This window comes from Zootoca vivipara, chromosome 15 (assembly GCF_963506605.1).
Source record: "Zootoca vivipara chromosome 15, rZooViv1.1, whole genome shotgun sequence".
Lineage (NCBI taxonomy): Eukaryota > Metazoa > Chordata > Lepidosauria > Squamata > Lacertidae > Zootoca > Zootoca vivipara.
Genome location: NC_083290.1, coordinates 25873767 through 25894168, shown reverse-complemented (window position 1 = coordinate 25894168; position 20402 = coordinate 25873767). Strand labels below are relative to the sequence as shown.

Here is a 20402-nt window from a genome sequence, read left to right as displayed (position 1 = left end):
TCCAGTAGCAAACCCATGGTAGGATGCAGAAATCTAAATTGCTCCAATTTTGAGGTGTGCGTGGAACCTTATAAATACCTTCTGCTATTTTATGAGTTTTTCACCCAATTATCATGAGAAACAAAGGTGTTTTCGGGGCCAATTCAAACATGTATACCACTTGATCACTTATGATTTGCAATCAATGTTAGAAGACTGTCAGCTGTATTTGTGAACTCTGTGTAAAAGTTTTGTTTCTGGCAAATGATGCAGATTTGCTCTTAGCAATTCCGTAGATGAATACTAGCCATTCTGATCATCTCCCTAATTGCATTCAAGGCATTTCTAGAAAGCTGCATTGCAATGGCTCAAAGAGCTAACATTAACACACTGTTACGCATTCTCTGGAAGAAGTGTCAGCGATTTTCTAAGTAGGATCCTGAATTATTAGCAGGATATATATATGTATCTATGCCACTCACTCATCATGAGCCCCTGTTAAACCATGTGTGAACCTGACCTGAAATCTTGCTGCAGAAGCTGACGCAAAGAAATGTTAATTAAATTTCTGCTGATTTTGACAAAGCAAAAAGAGTGTGTGTTGTAAGGCCACCAGGCTTAAATATATATTTATTTTCTTTGAAAATCAAGAATGACATAGAAAAATGTAAACTTATTACATTAACACAGACCTTGTAATAGATCTTAGCAGATCAGTGTAGGGAGGAAAAAGCATTCTGCATTACATCATTTTAATGAATCTGGAGAATGTAATCTTCTAAGCATCCTCTGCAATGCATGCTCTCAGACTCAGTTGCCTATCTATGAACTGGAAAGAATAAATGCAAGTCTCCGAGAGATCTGAAATACATACATTTATTTTAAAAAATACATTTATATTTTGCAAAGCTCTATACAGATGGATGCAAAACGTTTCTTCTTCAATATTGACACAGCTGTACCCATCCCAACTATTTTCTTCATGGTTTTAAGAGTGTAAAGTATTGTTAAAGTCATAGAGTAGAACAAAAATTCTTGTCCCCACAACTCAACAGTGTCAATTTGTGCACACTGAAAACAAGGTGGTAGATTTAGCTCTTGCTAATTTATCTCCCTGCATTAATGCCAAAGACCAGCGAAAAGACAGTACTGAAGCAGGGATTCTAGGCAAAATTCACTAGGCAATTTTCTGCCAGAGAAAAATGGTTACTATGTAGTGAAATCCTATGCAGGTTTACTCAGAAGTAAGTCCCAATGGAGCTTATTCCCCAGGAAGTGTGCACAGGATTGCAGCCTTAAAGACGTAATATAATAGGACATCAAGTAAACCCTGAAAACTAGAGTATTTTATTTCAGTTGACATGTTTTTGTGGAGAGACATTTTCTTAAAAATGTGCATTACAGGTTCCTGATCACCATTTTTTGTCACAGAGAAACTTCACATCTGGGTTTTAATCTTGGGGGCATGGCCTCTACCAAACCAGAAAATGATAGAAAGATCACTCCTAAGTGCACTGAAAGATTAACTTTTCAACATGCATGATACAGGCTGGTGTTTCAAAGCCAGTTTATTGTATTCAGCATTTCTAACCATGCCTTGTTGCTTGGCATGACAAACTAATAAATTTACCAGCCAAATTGAATAATCTATTAGCTTTTGACATAGGGCACTCTTCTCAAATTCTTTAGGAAGAAAGTTAGCCAGGGAGTCCCACAAGGGCTCAGCATCCGAACATCCCAAGGCAGAATACGATGACGAACAGGACAGGATTTCTGAATAGACAAAGACCTCTCTCTCTCCAAGTTGTTCACATTGACCAAAACGCTCAGGGTAAAGCACTTACACTTTCTTTATCCTCAAGGTCGGAATCCGATACCTTTTTTGTAATTACGCTGAAACCAAACAAGAAAATGCACTAAGAATACAAGTTAGTAGCTGTCACACTTTTTGAAACAATATATGAACTGAAACTATTCTTTGAAAATCTCACTCATACAAATTTTGCAGTTCAGTTCTACAGCTAAGTATTGCGTGGTACCTTGGTTCTTGAACTTAATCTGTTCTGAAGAAGACGACGAAGAAGAAGATAAAGAGTAGTAGTAGTAGTAGTTTGGATTTGATATCCCGCTTTATCACTACCCTAAGGAGTCTCAAAGCAGCTAACAATCTCCTTTCCCTTCCTCCTCCACAACAAACACTCTGTGAGGTGAGTGAGGCTGAGAGACTTCAGAGAAGTGTGACTAGCTGCATGTGGAGGAGTGGAGACGCGAACCCGGTTCACCAGATCACGAGTCTACCACTCTTAACCACTACACCACACTGGCTCTCACGAGTCCGTTCGACTCCCGAAACTGTTCAAAAACCAAGGTGTGGCTTCCGATTGGATGCAGGAGCTTCCTGCACTCAAGTGGAAGCTGCAGCGGATGATTGGCTTCCGAAAAACGTCCGCAAACTGGGACAGTTACTTACAGGTTTCCATCGTTTGGGAGCCAAGCCATTCGAGTACCAAGGTACCACTGTATATTAAAGTGTGAAAATAACTGCATATATTAGTGAAAATAGCATACAAAAATGCATTATATTAGACAAAATTGTATAGAAATTTGTACAGTAGTTGAATTCTGCATGCAAGTGCTGATGAATTTCATGAGAACTTTTTATTCTTAAAAAAATTGCAAACTGATGCGGAAATGTGAAGAACTGAACTTGACCAGAAAAACAAAAAACTGAGGGAAGCTGAAATTGACAGATTCTCCCATTCCTACCTCATGCAGCACACTTAAATTTTGCCTTGCTATGGAGATGGAACGATAAAGAGAAGAAGTGGAAGCTGTTTCTGTGAGTGGTGAAAGGGAGGGAAAGGGCTTTACAGGAAGTGAATTTTTCAATCTCTCTGCTATATTTAGTTTAAGGACGTAGTTAAATGAGTATGAAGAATAATCAGTGAGACAGAAAGAAGAAAGAGGGAAGTAATCAGTCTATGAATTGTTGAAAATTGCAAAGGTTTTTGAACAAGAACATCCATTCTCACTTCCTCCCAGTGAGATAGATGAGAGTAGCCCCCAAATACTTTAGTAAGAGGATGGACCCAAAGAATGGTGTCTTTGTTCAGGGATTGTGTGCCTTTAACCACTGTGCCGACCATGCTAGCAGACCTCCTATGGCACATTGATGGGCCTGGAACTCCTACCTGGGAATTCACTGATCCATTGAGAGGCAGAACTCTCTCCACATAGTAAGTAAGAACAAGCAAGTAGAAGGAATTGTTTCAGATCATTTCATGGGAGCAGCTTGGGATTCCCAGCAAAAGCACCACTGAAGTGGATGCAGCATGTGCAGGCAGGGAGAGGAGGAGGAGTTTGATCTTAGAAGGATGTCTTTCAGAAAGACAGCACGGCAAAGCCTCGATGAACTCCAAAAAAGTCAGCTGGAACAAATAAGGAATTCTCCACCATCCATCTTAGCTGTCATTTCTAGTAGGAACCACTGTAGCCAGAACAACCAACAAAAAAGCCAGAAGCACTTATCAAGAGGCTTTTCAGAAACTGGAGTTACCATGGGATTTCTTAGGGAAAGGTACCAGGAAACCCAACAAAGTGAGAGATGGACCTGCCACCATTCTAATAAATGTCCCCCCCCCCCCAAAGAAAAATGTGTGCTGGAACTCACCATGACGTTGTTACAGTAAGTTGCCGGGTGACTCAGGGCAGCCTGTTTGACAACAGCTGTGTTCACTGCCCGTGGAGGTGCTAAAAGCTATGGCAAGCTGCCCCTCTGGCTTGTTTAAAAGTTGCCCCTGGTTTTGGTGCAGGTCAAATAAATGTGCCCCTGCCCCTCCCTCATTCTCGGATTCAGGCAGATGGCTAGGGCAGCTCAGAAGGGCCCTCATGCAAACGCAAGCAACACCATGGCTGGAAAGCTTAAAGCCCTATGGGATGGAGCCGATTTGTATTTCCCTTTCTTCAATCTGTCTTCCATGTAGCGGCAGCAGGCTTTTAGCAGCCTCATTTTTTTGTTTTGTATTGCAGAATCCACAGGAAATCCTAAAATTGGAGGAAGCCCCAGAAACCCTTTAGTCTAACCCCCACGCTCATTACAAAACTGTAACAAGCTAGGGGTTCGAATTCTACTTTCTTGTGGGTCATAAGCTGCCCTGGCTGAGAAAAATTCTATCAATTAACACATTAAAAAGGAAGAATTTGCTGAGTGAAGGGGTGTGTGAGATGCCAAGTCAGCTCTTCCAGAGGGGTGGTTTTTAAAAGATGTGGCTTTTAATTTCTTATGGCTTTATTCTCCTCCCCCCATTGCTGAATCCAAACCCTGCCAATAATAATTAGTAAGAGCTGCTACTTTATGCTGCCAGGTTTTACAAGTTTTAGTCAGTGTTGGAGAAAATAGTTTCATTTTACTGTGAAGTGTGTGCCTCAATATCTCTCCAGTCCTATTCAGTCTGCCCCTTGGGCACATAAATAGTCCCCCAGCAAGATGCCATTTTAAGACTAAAAGAAAAAAATAGTAAAGATCTTCATAGTAAAATGAAATTACTTTGACAATGGATATCTACTCCATCATTGTTTATACGTACATTGGCGGAGGTAGGGATGTGCTTGAGAAAGTGTGGATTAAGCCAGCCCTGCAAAGTAAGTCAGTGTTGTTTTATCCATTTTGCTGGAGTAAGCAGGGAATTAAAGTAGTATATGGCAACCCTGAAGTGTAGTCCACAGTTCTTTTTCTAGCATGTTTGGTTTCTTCCTAAGGAAATGAAGAGTGTGCGGGGAATTGGCTGTAGAAGCAGTGCAATAACCTGAGGGTTGGAGGGTGTAAAGAGAGCCAGGGGGAAAAAATGGAGGGTTTCAACTATAAGTGGAGAGACTTGGAATACAAGTTTCTCAGAGGCCCAGTTTACCAAGAACTTGCCATCATTTAGTCACCAGACCTACCAGAAATGAAAGGCCTGCTCTCTTGTGCTAATTATGCTTATTTCTTTTGAGTATTTACTTCCCACCCCTGGCCTAGAGAAATTCCTACTGACAATCATGAGTGAACATCACCCAAACTCTGGCTTTTTCATCATTAGTATCCTGTTAAAATGTGTGATAAGTTGCAAGGGTGCAAAAAAAACCCCTGGAGGTTTCACATTAAAAAAATTATAAAAATGATTAGAGACAAAAAAGAAATAAAGCAATATTACCTTTCACGAGGTCTGGTCTTTGGCTTATATGGATCAGATACCATTTCTTTCTGAGAAATAAATATAGTTAAGTATAAGTATAGTATAAGTATAGTCACACTGTAGGCACCAACAAAACCAAGTATCCTTATCACTACTGGCACATCAAATATGTACCATTTCTTGTTACTATGGCATGCGAAACATAAAAGAAAAATCCAAGTTTTGGCCTGCATTAAGAAAAGAATAATACTCCATTTTACCGCAATCCTCTCTTCCCTTTGTTTCTTCAGTAATGCTAATATTTCTTCTCTCTTCTTGCTCTGAAATGAAATATAGTTGCAATAATTAAGTGCAGAGAAATGAATCTGGGACACTTCACACAAACTTGTTCAACCTGGGTGAGTAGTAAAGTGACCCTGTAGAGAAGAAATGTTTGTATAGCCAACCTTTCAATTCCACACATTGTATGCTACCGGTAACGGATGAGCCAAATTAATTTTGGAGATCCACCTGCCTCAAGCTCATCCAACTGATAGAGAACTTCAACCATGTACTGGCTTACACATTCAGCTATAAATCAAGACTACTTTGTTCAAGTCTCATCCTCTGCTACGAACTCACAAGCCACACACTCTCTCCGTGTCAGCTTTTACACTTATAGGGTTGCTGATAAGGATTATTTTTATTTTTAAATTTTATTTATTAAATTTATATACTGCCCTTAATCTGGCAGTTCACAAGATAATGGATCTGTTTCAGGCTAACTTAGCTGAATGGAAGTCTCATTAAATTCAATAGGACAAGTCAACCATAACTAGGGAAATTGGAGAATTCCATTGGAAATGGAAAGTGGAGCAATTAATCAGGAATGTAAGCAATTATGAGCGTGAGCGGTATTCGCTATTCTCGTGTGTGTTTTAGTCTGCAATCATTACATAAATAATTATGTTATTTTCTGCTTTACTTGAGGTTTCCCTTCTACTGAAATTGATCATGTACTGTAATTAATTATGTCAGTATTAACCATAGCAGCAAGTGAGAATAACATAGCTTCTAGAAGAAGCTAAACTGTAGCAGAATGGAAACAGTGCTGATTGTGATGCACATGGGACATGATGGAAATCAATGCTTCTGTGCATCCCTTAGGCATGACTTAAGTCCCAATGATTTAATTGGAAACGAAGGGCAACTAACTCTCTCTGGATCCAACCCAATGGGTTGAAATGCTAAGCACATCAGAAGGAGAGGCTAATGCCAAACACATGCTCTGAAAGCTACCACACCCCAAACAGCAAACCTCAAGTTCAAGCAAAGGAAAACAGAATGTGATTTGCTCCTCTGAAAAATCTCCATTCCTCCTGCAAGGCAACAAATTAGTTTTGTTCTGAATGAGATGGAATTTAGACTTCTAGAGCGTTATTCTGGCCTGATGATCTATATTTTGCAGGATGCATGTGGACTTAATAGTTCTCCCAGTTGTGTTTCAAAAGCAGAAAAGAGGGATATAGTGAGTCAGAATGCTGCATCTTTTGTTGTGGGAGTTGCTTGGATAAAACAAAATAGCCTGGAAAATTCTCAAGTGCAAGAAAAGGGGAAATGAATTCATTCTTGCGATGTTTTGTCAACAAATTTAGATTTTTAGGCTTTCAATCAATCACAGCTCTTGTGAAACTTCTGCTCTTGAAGAAGCTGCTTCCAAATGAGATGGTTACACACCAGGGTTAGTTTGGGCCTTTACTATATTTCATTTCTCCGGTTTAATCAAGACTTGTAAAAATTATTGATTTATTTAGAAAATGTATAAACTGCTTCATCAAAAAATTATCCTAGCAGTGCACAAATAAACACAAATAAAACATGGGTAAAGTTCACAAACCATTTAAAAACATATATTCATCAAACTATCAAAAGTGATATACTACATACATGTTATATAAGAACTACAACCACCCTATCTGAGCTTCTAGGTAGCTTATGATGCATTTCCAGTGCAACAACCTTGAGAAGTTGGTTGGTTAAGAAGATGTTGCTGGATTATACAGTTCTTGCTGCTGCTGCTTTACTGAGTCTCTTTTATGGATTTTAGCATGGTTTTTAATTGTGATGTATTGTTCCCCCCACCTTGATTTGCATTATGTTGTTGAATTTTTAAAAATAATTTAGAGACTTTTTGTAGCAAGTGACTAATAAACTGAAAAAATAGAAACCATATGACTTTACAGAATAATTTTCTAGCCAAAATCAACCAGACTTGCTGATGACTTATGATATGCAAAACTGAGCAATCTTGAGCTCACATCTTTTTGTGGCTAAAATATTTAACAAAATAACCGGGGAGGGGGGAACGCTGAACAAACTCACTTCTCTTAATCCAATTTCTACTAGGTAGGTTTAATGGATGCTGCTAGATAAAATCCATTATATGGTTATTAATTGCAATAAGTAGGAATGCAGGCTTGCAAGAAACAGCTGCAGACCTCAGCACTTTTTAGCTCCTCCTAACAACTGCTTGAATCTGGCTTCCTTCCCAGCCCTGAGATATAAAGCTTTTCATTTAATATAAAAAGAGGGGCAGAGAAGCCCTCTAAAATTTGACTAAAATTAGGGAAATATCCTCAAATTACAGGCTAGCACTAGCAGCCATAGCACAATACTGTAACATTATATGGTTTACAGTAATGTTACTTACACTTTCAATTAGCTTAATGATAAATGTGTGCAGTGAGCCAGGAGACAAAAGATGCTTAGTTCCACAGTGATGCTTCAGGAGTTAATCAGCAAAGAGCCAACATGGTGTTTTCCCATCAAGATATATAGAACAGTGGTCAATTTCCCGGTTACATCTGCTGCAGCATCATAAATGATGTGGTCCCAACAAGTCTAGAACTGATATAACTGTTGCTCCTGGAGCCTGCGCTTCCTACATCCTCTGACAGCAACTTACCTGGAATTTTCCTTGATTGACTGAGTCTAATGGACTGTACTGCCAGACTGGTTCCCCATATCCTACAATGCTGGCTATAAATGCCTCCCCTGACAGCCAGAGTAGTCACTATTGTAACTAAGAACTTCTGGTTGCTTTTCTCTGTTCAGCCTGGCTTTGTTTCTATGTTTGAACTTGATTTCCAGAACCAAAACGTGAATTAGACCAACAGCACCCTCATTCTCAGAGGACAGCCCACAGTCCACAATGGAAACAGTGACCCTGACCTAAGGATTCATGGCTAAAGAACCAACTTTTTGGGGTTTGAAAGCAACATTTGTTCACTAGAATCCTTCATATTTACTTAGAAGCAAGTGGGACTTACTTTCTAACAAACGTGCTTAGGGTTAAACCTTACTGTGTTTGAAAGCCTTATAATCTGGTTTTTTTTTAAAAAAAAAACTCTTCCAAAGCTTTGTGAGGAAAATCACCATTATTCTCAAGTTAAGTCTACATAAATTTCAGTAATTTGGGGACGAAGATGGGTTTTGGAATGCAGGTATCCCACAATGAATCTGCTTTAAATTGAATCAGAATAGCTGTAAGAAGGCATCACTTTCCCATTCCATTCTGTATTTGCAGCATGCAGCCCTGTTTTCATTCTGCTGTAATTAGTAATGTAATTTTCGCTGTCTTAACATTCTTTCACCCCACCCATTTCAGTGCAGAGGAAGTTGAATGCAAATAGGGAAGAAACATAATCTATTATGTATCATTGTGGGCTGAAAGCAACAACAGCAGTAAACACTGTATTCCAGACATGAGATGAAGAAGCGAACACCAGCAATTTCTGCTCCTGTCAGAATTCCCTGGCATCCCTATGAATTGGACCACAGGTCCATCTAGCTCAGTATTGTCTGCACTGACTGCCAGCAGCTCTCCAGGGCATAGCTGCCAAGTTTTCGCTTTTCTTGCGAGGAAGCCTATTCAGCATAAGGGAAAATCCCTGTAAAAAAGGGATAACTTGGCAGCTATGCTCCAGGGTTTCAGACAGGAATCCTTATCAGCCCTACCTGGAGACGCTGGAGATTGAACCTGGGAGCTTCTGCACACAAAGCAGATGTCCCTCTGCCACTGAACCACTGCCCTTTCCTTACACCTAAATCCAAATCAATATCCACTGGCCCATACCAAGGTTGTGTTGTAGTCAGTATATACTCAGTGTGCAGCAGGAATTGCAAGCTTACAGCTGGTGGGCAGGATCTGTCTCACAAAGCAATTTTGTATGGCCCAAGGCAGGCCATCCAAACTTTAATCAAGGGTTGGAAACGGTTTGCCCTCCATTTCACTCACTAGGAATACAAAATGCTTTCAAGAATTGTGTGCAAAAAGGAAAAAAGAAGAAGAGATTTCTATGCAATGCCCTTGTCATATACCCATATCCAAATACACCTTTTCCATAAACAGGGCTAGGAGCACACTAAATTGCACAGCAACAGAAACAAGGTGCTTTAGTGAGCAAAGAATCCAGCTGAGAATCTTAGCTTTCATTTCTTTTGAAATCAAGTTTGTATCCCTCATGGCTGCAAAGATATGCTTTGAACATGCATTGGCTATGGCTGCTAAAATCTCCAAAGCCAGAGGAGCAGCTGAGTAAGATTTGCACATAAATTATACAAGTTACCAAAGCCAGCTTTTCTTATGGAGTCTCTAGACGCAGATGCAGAATTTATTATTATTTTAATACAGCCCTGTCCATAATTGTTAAGTACCTGTTGCTAAGTGGCATTGGATTTGTCTGGTAAAATGCATTTCTGGGCTCAAACTATTGACTGGAGAACAGGGGGTGCCCAAGAATACAGTTCTCTCTCTCTCTCTCTCTCTCTCTCTCTCTCTCTCTCTCTCTCTCTCTCTCTCTCTCTGATGCAGCAAAAAAAGGCTTGCTTATTTTTCTGCCCAATCACTGGTGAAGCACAAATCTTGAAGAAAGGCCATTTCAATCTTTTCAAATTTATGTTTCTAATCCAATGCGCTTGCATGTCTTCCTCTCTCTCTCAGATTTACAATGCAATTTAATTATCTCAATTTCTTCAGTGAAAGAGATAATCAGATAGAAAGGCTTCTGGAGTGGAGGGGCTAACCTGTACAAACAATATCGAAATATCTACATGTATATAATTATCTACTTAAATTCTAATCATTTTTCAGGAAAGACACTGAAAAATAATCTAAAACACAAACGTATTATTATTATTATTATTATTATTATTATTATTATTTTGAGACGGAAGGAATCTTACCTTCTTAATATACTGTTCCTTCGAATCACTTTCCTCAGCAATACTAGTTTCTGTGCTTTTGTCATCATCTTTTCCTAAATAAAACAAATGAAAGTAAATCAGTGAGCTTGTAGTCCTAATTCCATTTACCTGGGAATAAGCCCCATTTATGGAATAATTCAAAATTGTATGGAGCAATAGCCACTAATACCTAAGCAAACGATGGTAAGATAGAATGAAGGCATACAGCAAGGTGAGAAGGGTGAATGGTTAAGGTAGACTCCCCAAAAACCGAACAGCTGTCCATTTTTAGTCAGAATAGAGCCAATTTCCCCAAAGATCTCTTGTCTAGTCACCTGCAGACAATTCCTACCCCCTGCAGGCAAACCAACAAGTAGCTACTTCTAGATCTGCTGAAAACTTTTCAGCAGATCTAGAAGTAGCTACTTGTAGGTCTGCCTACAATTTTGGGTACTCCTGTGGCCAAGAGGAGGCACATTAAATAGTGGGGTGATCTGGAGAAGAAATGGAAAATCATTTCCTAGGGCAAAGAGACCCTGCATTCACTTCAAATCAACTCTGCAACGTGAATTGTGGGTTGACTGGAGAATATGTGGGCTGGTGTCAGGACTTACAGGCAAAGAGGGCTATCCGCTGCCCTCAGGAAATTGGGGTGGCAACCCACCGGCAATTATTAGTAAGAGGAGGAAAACAGTGGTTCCTCCCTCCGACCCCCGTAGGCAGTGTCTCCTCCAGTTTAACAAAGGGATGCCTCTGGTATCCCACCTGATTACTCTGCAGGCAGTTGGGGGCTCCTAATGATAAAAAGGTAGATAAGCTTGAAGGGGTGGCCTTAGATCTAATAGAGGATGTTCACCCAGACCCCATGAATAGAACAGTAACACCCCAGAAGATGGGGAGATGGTGGCCCATGGTAGTAACTTCAAGACTAATAGAAGGGGAGGCTGTTGAACAAGTGTGGTCAAAATGTTGGATGAGGACCTGCAAGGCCCACATAGCCACGGAGCTCCCTGGGTGACTTGTGGGGATCTGTCCCTCTCTCAGCCTATCCTACCCTGCAGGGTTGTTGTGAGAACCACTTAAATATACACTCCTAGTAGCAGTTTGCTGGACTTAGGACCTGTGAGGCCAGGGTTCAAATCCCCACTCAAGCATCTCTCAGCCTAACCTACCCTGCAGGGCTGCTGGGAGGGTAAGATGGAGAGAACCATGTAGGCCACATTGAGCTCCCTGGAGGGAAGTGTGGTAAAACAATACAGTGGTACCTTGGTTCTCAAATGCCTTGGTATTCAAACAACTTGGTACCCAAACACTGCAAACCCGGAAGTGTGTGTTCCAGTTTGCAAACTATTTTCGGAAGCCGAACGTGCTCTGTTTTGAGTGCTATGCTTCTGATTTGAGTGCTGCACTTCCATTTTGAGTGTTACGCAGAGGTCTGTCTGTCCGTTTTTGCTATTTATTTTGCGTTTTTGCGGCTCTTTTTGTTTCGTTTTTGTGACTGTGTGGAACCCACTTCAGCTACTGATGGATTGATTGTGTGACTGCAGTACTGTACATTGTTTATCGCTTTCATTTTATGGATCAATGGTTTCGTTAGATAGTAAAATTCATGTTAAACTGCTGTTTTAGGCTATTTTGCATTACAGTACTTTCTATGAGAAAGCGCTCCTTTGGTTTTGGAACGGACTTCCGGAACGGATTGAGAATCAAGGTACCACTGGACAACACAACGAAACAGGCCCAGGGCTGAGGATTCGCACGCAGGCCAAGCCCCCTTTTTCCCAGGGGAGAAGGGACACGTACTCTGCACGTGCCTCGGGGCATCCTGACCTTCCCCTCACTCGGAGCCTGCGGGGAGGAGGAAGCCCTGCCGGGGGAAAAGAAGTGGGGACGAGAGGAGGAAGGGAGGGAGGCAGGGAAGCCCAAGGAACCAGGGGCGCTTCTTCTCCCTCCTCACTGTAGTCGACGCCGTGGGCGACCTGCAGGTTCGTGCCGCTCGGCGCCTCCGCCCGGGAGCCCTTCCTGGAGCCGGAGCAGCTGGCCGAGTCCCTTCGCGGCCCCAGGCGGGACTCGAGCGGCGGCTGGAGGGTGACGGAGTTCCAGAAGGACTTGGCCAGCGTCACGTCCTGCTCGCAGGAGCCCGCGAAGGCCAGGAAGGCGGGAGAAGGCAGCGGCGTCGGAGAAGCCATGGCGGCCGCGGCTGCCGTCGTCGGAGGGACCTCAGGCTTCGGCGTCTCCGGCCTCGGCGTCTCCATGGCGCCCGGAGTCTCCATGGCGCCCAGAGGAGGAGGAGGCCTCGCGCTCTCCTTCCCGCCTTTGCGCTCCGGCGGCTCACCTGCCTCCCGCAACCGTCGCTCTGGGCCTCCCGCTACCCCGGATGAAGGGAGATTCGGAGCAGGAGGCAGAAAGCGGGGTGGCCGGGGAAAGGTAGCGTGGCCTGGGCCTCGGGGTAGTACTATTTGTCTACTATTCGTTTCATAACATTGATTTCTTTTATGTATATAATAATTTGTATTAGTTTTCCATTGCAATCCAATAACAGCCTCATTATAACAACGTCAAATTATTATACAATTACTAATACCAATCATTCAGATACCGAATTATATAAATGCCCCCCCCCCCGCATGCTAGAATTTATGGTCTGATGATTTACTTTATTTCTGCATTCAAAAATCTTACTAATTTCACTTACACTCCAGTAAAAATAGCAATCCCTTATACAACAATGGCAATATTAACAACTGCCATTCATATTGACACATTAAATGATTTATAAAACTACAGGTGAGGCACTCAAACTATATATCCTTGTTCTTCCTGTGTGTGGCAGTTATTCTGTCTGTGATGTTTCTTCCTGTCCTTGTAAAATAATATGATGGAGAACAGCAACAACCGGGGAATGAGAGGCATAATATTTCATAACATTCATTTCTGTACCGCCTCCACTGTAAAGTAAAACCCTCAGAGTGTAATTATTTCATTGTTTCCCATTTATTAAATTTGTATTAAATTCCATACCCTCTCAACGTTTCTCTGATGAAAATAGGGACGTCCCATTCCATAATAATAACTTTACCATTTGTACTCCTCCCATCGTTGCCCTAGCCACTCTGGGCGGCTTCCAGCACATACAAAAACATGATTTAAAATGTTTCCTTTCAGATGGCTCGGGAGTTGGATAACTCCACACCCTCCCAACATTTCTCTGATGAAACTAGGGGCGTCCTAAGGAAAAGCGGGACATTCTGGGATCAAATCAGAAACTGGTATGGCTTCTTGTAAAATCAGGGCTGTCCCTGGAAAATAGGGACACTTGGAAGGTCTGCCCTTCATCTGTAGATCTCGGGGTGGTTCACAACAAAAAGATTGCAACCCCCCCCAAAAAAGAACCCACTTAGAATGGCATCATCAGGTACGCAGGGCACCTTTTTTCTAGAAGAAAAGTATTGATTAAAAATGGTGCACTTACTGTAACAACTGGTGAGTATTGGCACCTTTTTTCGTAGCAGAATCACTGGGCATCATCGAGATGTTGCAGGACAACAAGTTCCATCAGTCCCAGTCAGCACAATATGCTACCTGGGACTGATGGGAGTTGTAGTCCAACAACATCTTGAGGGCACCGGGTTGGCAAAGGTTGCTCCAGAAAAAGTGTAACCAACAGGATGCTCTCCAAACGTTGAATTGCAAGTGCCATAATCCCTCACCATTGACCATACTGGCAGGGGCTGGTGGGAATTGTGGTCCACAATGTGGCATCATCTTGCGTGTTGTCTGTGTTCAGGGGAACATAGGATGCTGGCTGCTTTGTATTGAATTGGCTGTCTTCATCTGTCAATCACAGTGTTGTTGACACTAACCTGGTGGCAGCTCTGCGGGGTTTCAAGCAGGGTTCTCACCCAGCCCTACCTGGAGAGGCTGGGGGTCGAGCCAGAAACCTTTTTGCATTCAAAGCAGATGATCTACCTCTGAGCTAGGGCTCACTGATTCGGTGAGGCTGTATCACCATCACTGAACTCATTTCCTGCATTTGTAGGTGGGCAGCTCGTGAGGACCACTGTTGACAGGGTGCCCAAATGGTTGGTGTTTGCAGAGTTTTCAGGAATGCTGGGGGGTGGGGTGGGGGTGCCTGTCATTTTCCTGCTGTTTTCTAGTGTAGTGTCTTTCCTCCTATGTGAGCTGAGTATGCAGTAACCGTTGTGTAGGGATAGGGGCAGTGCATGTCTGGTCTGCGCATAATATGAGCATATGCTGGTACCACATACAGTGGTACCTTGATTTCCGAATGCCTCGACTTCCGAAGGTTTCGACTTCCGAAGTCCGCTAACCCGGAAGTATTTTTGCCACGTGCGGGCTCTGTGCATGCGCAAAGCGCAAAATCGCACTTTGTGCATGCACAAAATGGATGCTTCGACTTCCGAAGAGTGCCGCGGAACGGATCGCCTCCGTAAGTCGAGGTACCACTGTACTTGGGGCCCTGTAAATTAACAATAAGCTAATAATAATGGAGAGTCAGAATAACGATCTTGATAGTTTAGCAGAACGGCAGGCAGGTTTAACTTTTTATTTAACAAAATGTATTCAACACAGATTCAAAAGACCTCTAAGTGATTTGCAAAAGACAATCTGAAATATTAATTAAAAATACCAATAAAAACAAACATTTAAAAAGTGTTTACATGTATATGTGTGTGTGTCTCTCTTTCTGTGTGATAAAACCAGTAATTTAAAAACAATTATGCTTACTAAAATCACATTACACATAAAATCATATCACAATTGTATGCTAAAATTACATGCCTCATTAGGTATGCTGGAAGATAAACATTTTTAGTAGGCACTGATAACAATGCAGCAAAGGTAGTATCAGTGGGGCAGGGTGTTCCAAAGAGTAGGGGCTGCCACACTGAAGAATTGATTCCTTGCAAGTGTGGAACAAACACTGGCCCTTACAAGCACCAGTGCCCAGATCTATGTGGTCTAGCAGGTACATATGAAGTACATAGGTGCCATCTTCTGGAGGGGACCTCTTCAGTTCTTTACCCTCTGTATTGATTTTTCTTCAAAGAATGCCACTTCCAGGTCTCAGTTGCCAAAGCTTCCATGCAAACAGTCATGTTTCCTAGCCAGAGGTGAGACAGGCCATTTTACCTGGCCGTGTTGTTAGTGACTGTTGCCTTCGTCAGTCAGCTAACTACACTGCCTGGTAACAAGGCTGGTGTTTAGACTCGTTTTCCAGCAGCCTAATTTCCTCCTCCTTAACTGCGAGCCTCCCACATTATCTTAAGTGACAGCAATTAGATTTAAGCCTACATTTTGTAGTTAGATCTTATAGAAAATACATCCATCTCAACGGTTAATTTTAAAAAAGGGCTCAATCTGAACCCTGTGCTGAAGACAAAATGGTATGTTTGCACAGAATGGGGCAGGATGCTTCCTCTGCATTATGTACTTTATACCTGTGTTTAAACAGGATACATTTCAAAGATACAATATGATTTACATTTAAAAAGTGGAAAAAAGTGATGGTGGTCTTGCAATTGCTATTATAGAATCACAGAGTTGGAAATAACCCATATAAATCTAGTTAAGTGTTCTTCAACCTGTGGCCCTTCAGGCTTCATTGGACTACAATTCCCATCATTCCTGACTTTGCCATGCTGGCTGGGGCTGGAGGGAGTTGGAGTCCAACAACATCTGGAGGGTGGCAGGTTCCCCATCCCCCCTTTAGCTTCTGGATATGTTTGCACTTACTTAGGGTGAAGAGTGCGTAAAATAACAATACTTTTCCAGGCAGTCACCATTTCCTCCCCCATAAATTTCAGCAGTATTTTACTTCTATCTACTGTTTGCACATAGTTCTTTCAGCAGGGATCAAACTGCTGGTGCTCCTTTTTGCTCTGCCCACCAGGCATGTCGAGGAGAAGAAACGTAACCTGTCTCCTATTCCCTTACATGGCGTAAGGAAGAAAATAAGCACTATCTTTGAAAAAGGCCACTCTGGCCAACTCTTTCTGCCCCCCCCCCCAAACCAAAGCATAGTAATTCATGCTCCATTTCAAAAACCAATACATTGATGGTGGAAAAAAGTCAGGGCTGGCTGAAAGGATGGAGGAGCTTTCAGTGTTCCCAAATGTGTGTATAATGACTTTGAGTATTGCATATGGACAAAAGCTAGAATCAGATAGCTGCAACCACGTACAACTTGCTTCACTTCTGTCAACTCTTGATTGCAAAGAGCATCCCATGTTACTCCTCTCTTGTGATAAAGGGGAAAGACACAAGAAGTGGGGAATATTAAAAGGAGTTGAGTATGCAGAATGAGCTCCCCTACTCTGGTTTATGTAGCATAACAGGAAAACGAGTCCTTAAATATACTACGGTTGCAGGATATCTGTCCTCCAGCAGCAGATTCAGGCCAGGTGACCTTCAACAGTGGATTTCTAAGGCAGTCTTTGCCAACCTGGTGCCAGTGTGCTGGCTGGGGCTGCTTGGGGTTGCAGTCCAGGAGGGCACCAGGTTGACGAAGGCTGTGAAAGGCTAGGCCCCTCAAACTAGGATGCCAGGCGCCAGGGCCTTGCTTCCTACACCATTTAGACAGTAGGAGCGTCTGACTGTTATCCAGAGGTGACCCCTGAGCAGCGTTACGAAACTTCACCTGCTGACTCCGTCAGCACCCAGTCAGGTGACCCAGAGAACCAATGTAGCTCCACTGTGTTCTATAAATGGCATGCCCCATATGCTCTTCCTTCCCGTTTGGCAGGTTCCACTTCCTCAGGCACAGGGCTGCTTTGGGAACCTAGCCTTTTTTTGCCTGCCTTAGACTCTGGCACTTGCCGCTGTCTGCTTCTCTCTCCCACTTCACCCCTGGTGCTTTGCTTCTTCTTGATCCCAGGGCTCTGATCCCTCCACCCCACCCCATTCAACCCTGGCCAAATTCTGCTGTGACAGGATCATGCCCAACCAGTGCTAAAATCGTAACAAGGCTGCCAGTGTGTTCCTAATGTTGCAGGTCACAGGGCAACACAGATTCTTGGCAACCATTCCAGTGTCCTTCCTTGAGTCAGCATCATCTCTTAAAAGCCCCTTTGTCTTGCTTGCTGGTGAGCTGGTGGCTTCTACGAAGAAACAGGATATTATGAACAGAGAGAGATAGTAATTCTTTGGGTTCAAGCCGAGAACCAGCTTTCCGGATGTTTTCTGCAGTGCTGGTGAGGTCTGCCATTGGGGGAATTCTGCGCCTTGTTTTGATAACAGTGAAGCTAGTGATTGCTCGGGAAAACGGTTACAATCAGCTAACTACACTGCCTACAAACCAAATGCTACTTCTACAGCATCCGAGCCTGAAAAAGACAAAACGTTTCCAGCAATTACACCTCCCGTTCGCTCGTTCCTTTGCTTTGAAATAATAAAGTGCACTGTACTTTGCATGCTGCGCCAGGGCTGTGTGTATCCCTGTTTTCCAGCTGCTGGCAAAAAGTTAGGTAATGAAAGCAGAATTCAATCTGCTGTGAATCCTCGTTTTCCATATACCTGTATATATATTTTTAAATCAAGTTTCTCGTCTCAGATGGCCACAAAGAGCCTTGAAAGTCTGAAAGCAATACAGTACCTGGTAAACTCTCAAAAGCTAGAGGTGACTGGATAACGTCCTAGTGGTCAGAGAGAACGCTGCAGTGCCAACAGCCCCCAAAGTTCCCTCATGCTTTAGTGTGGCTGAGAAACAAACCTGAAGAATGTGGTGGGGGGTCTATGGAGAGAAACAGGATTGGTTTTTTCCTCGGCTCCCACTCACTCTTATGGGGCCACAATCTTGGAGATTTGCAGGGGGCAAATCTAGCCCCAGCCCAATGGTGCCCTTCCTCTGATACAGATGGTTAAAAGGGAACCATCATTTGATGGCAGTGTTGTAATGGGTGGGGGCAAAGCCTAGCTTCCACTCTTTTCCAGCCTCAGGAAACAAGCACCCCCTCCCCTCTGAGCATGCAAGGTATCAGGGGGCTCAGCAATGCTGAGTGTTGCTTGCCCCAAACAGGGAACACGGGAACATAGCGAGCTGCCTTATACCAAATCAGACCATTGGTTCATGTAGCTCATTATTGCCTACTCTGACTGGCAGTGGCTCTCTGGGGTTTCAAGCAGGAATCTTCCCCAGCCGTACTTGGAGATGCCAGGAATTGAACCTGGGACCTCACTGCAGACAGGGCAGCTGCTGTACCACTGAGCTATGATCCTGCACCACCACATATTGGCCGTAGTCCAATCCCTTGTAGACCTCTACCAGAGACAAATTAGCAGCATCAGCATCAGGAATAAGGCCGAGTGGGTGGGAAATCAAACATTCCTCATATATCTCAAAAGTCTCATTTGCCTCTTAACATAGTATATCCAATACACCTCCTCTGGTACAAGTTACGTAAAAGAAACTGTATCGTTTGCCTGTAAGAAGCTTACCTTGCAGTAATCCCGCCAACTTTATAATTAATTACAACAGCCTGGAATCGGTTCAAAACTTGATCTAGGAAGCAGGGGAAATCAACAACGCCTTTGAATTTCTTTTCCCTAATGGATAATCTCCTCCTTAACCTGCATTTTAGTTTCTTTAAGCTGCAAATCCTGTTGATGAAAGAGGGAATTCTTTTGGTGAAAAAAAAGAAAAAGGAAAGATCAACCTGAAAACTAACCTGCCCACCTCAATCTATCAATTTCTAAATCTGAATCACAGAACTGTAGAGTTGGAAGGGACCACGAGGGCCATCTAGTCCAACCCCCTGCAATTCACAAGAGGGCAAAGTTTGATTCTGACCGAAATAATATGCTCCATAAACAATAGATCCCACCTGTTCTGTCCCTGCTCTCTCAACAGCCTTTACACCAGACTGGCCTCAAACAAGACGTGGGGCAGTCCCAGGCCCGACGTTTGTGTATACTCTGTAGTCATGGATGCTCAGGTGTGGCACAGGTGTGACTACAGATTAGCTCTCTGAAGGGGGTGGATTGACTTCGCTATTGTGGTGGTTCATTGTGCAACGTTTCCATGGGTCACAGAATCATAGAGTTGGAAGGAACCCAAGGGGCATCTAGTCCACCCCCTACAATGCAGGAATCTCAGCTAAAGCATCCCAGACAGGTGGCCATCCAAACTCTGCTTAAAAACCTCCAAGGAAGGAAAGTCCACAGCCTCCTGAGGGAGACTGTTCCACTGTCGAACAGCTCTTACTGTCAGAAAGTTTATCCGTATGTTTAGTCAAATGTCCTTTCTTGTAACTTGAAGCCATTGGTTTGAGTCCTACCCTCCAGAGCAGGAGAAAACAAGCTTGTTCCGTCTTCCATGTGACAACTCTTAAGATATTTGAAGATGGCTATCCTATCTCCTCTCAATCTCCTCTTTTCCAGGATAAAACATACCCAGCTCCTTCAAGCACTCCTCGTAAGGCTTGGTTTCCAGATCCTTGATCATCTTGGTTGCCCTCCTCTGCACACATTCCAGCTTGTCAACATCCTTAAACTGTGGCGCCCAGAATTGGACACTGTATTCCTAGTGTGGTCTGACCAAGGCAGAATAGAGTGGTACTATTACTTCCCTTGATCTGGACACTATACTTCTGCTGATGCAGCCTAGAATAGCATTAGCTTTTTTTGCTGCTGCATTACACTGTTGACTCATGTTAAGCTTGTGGTCCACCAAGACCCCTAGATCCTTTTCACATGTACTGCTAGTAAGCCAGGTGTCTCCCATCTTATATTTGTGCATCTGGTTCTTCCTGCCTAAGTGCAGAACCTTACGTTTGTCCCTACTGAAATTAATTTCGTTAGCTTGGGCCCAGTTCTGTTAAGGCCATTCTGAATTCTGATTCTGTCTTCTATCGCATTAGCTACCCTTCCCAGTTTGGTGTCATCTGCAAATTTGATGAGCATCCCTTCAGTTCCTTCATCCAAGTCATTTGTAAAGAACATGGCTGGACTAGGAAGCAGCATCAGCACCTATGCCCTTAAAACAGAGCTGGCCCTATCATTAGGCAG

The 20402-nt window shown here is 43.0% G+C and overlaps 1 protein-coding gene and 1 long non-coding RNA gene across 4 annotated transcripts; both read right to left on the bottom strand.

Annotated features, from left to right (window-relative positions):
• Window positions 1–562: 562 nt before the first annotated feature.
• On the bottom strand, window positions 563–12618 carry HOATZ (HOATZ cilia and flagella associated protein). Of its 3 annotated transcripts, XM_060283085.1 has the most exons (6): window positions 12334–12618; window positions 10377–10450; window positions 5414–5473; window positions 5172–5221; window positions 1824–1872; window positions 563–840 (listed from the first exon to the last, which is right to left on the bottom strand). In XM_060283085.1, exons 1-6 carry the CDS (start codon window positions 12563–12565, stop codon window positions 802–804), a joined length of 504 nt encoding a protein of 167 aa, XP_060139068.1. In that variant the 5' UTR covers window positions 12566–12618; the 3' UTR covers window positions 563–801. The 3 variants fall into 3 exon arrangements, 2 of the variants coding, with proteins under 2 accessions (XP_060139068.1, XP_060139069.1); XR_009558593.1 differs by lacking the exon at window positions 563–840 and having other exon boundaries at window positions 842–1872; window positions 12180–12618; XM_060283086.1 differs by lacking the exon at window positions 563–840 and having other exon boundaries at window positions 842–1872.
• Window positions 12619–14929: 2311 nt separating this feature from the next.
• Window positions 14930–19521, bottom strand: LOC132593238 (uncharacterized). The gene is made up of 2 exons (XR_009558594.1): window positions 18834–19521; window positions 14930–17722 (listed from the first exon to the last, which is right to left on the bottom strand). It is a non-coding gene; the product is annotated as an uncharacterized LOC132593238 (long non-coding RNA).
• Window positions 19522–20402: the final 881 nt, after the last annotated feature.

What these genes read in the sequence shown, in the direction of transcription:
- HOATZ (XM_060283085.1), bottom strand. Translation starts at nt 12,565, where the DNA reads ATGGCTTCTCCGACGCCGCTGCCTTCTCCCGCCTTCCTGGCCTTCGCG. An exon ending in CGCCCACGGCGTCGACTACA is followed by an intron (nt 10,451 to 12,333) that starts GTGAGGAGGGAG and finishes TGTTTTATTTAG; the next exon opens with GAAAAGATGATGACAAAAGC. An exon ending in AAGACCAGACCTCGTGAAAG is followed by an intron (nt 1,873 to 5,171) that starts GTAATATTGCTT and finishes GTTTGGTTTCAG; the next exon opens with CGTAATTACAAAAAAGGTAT.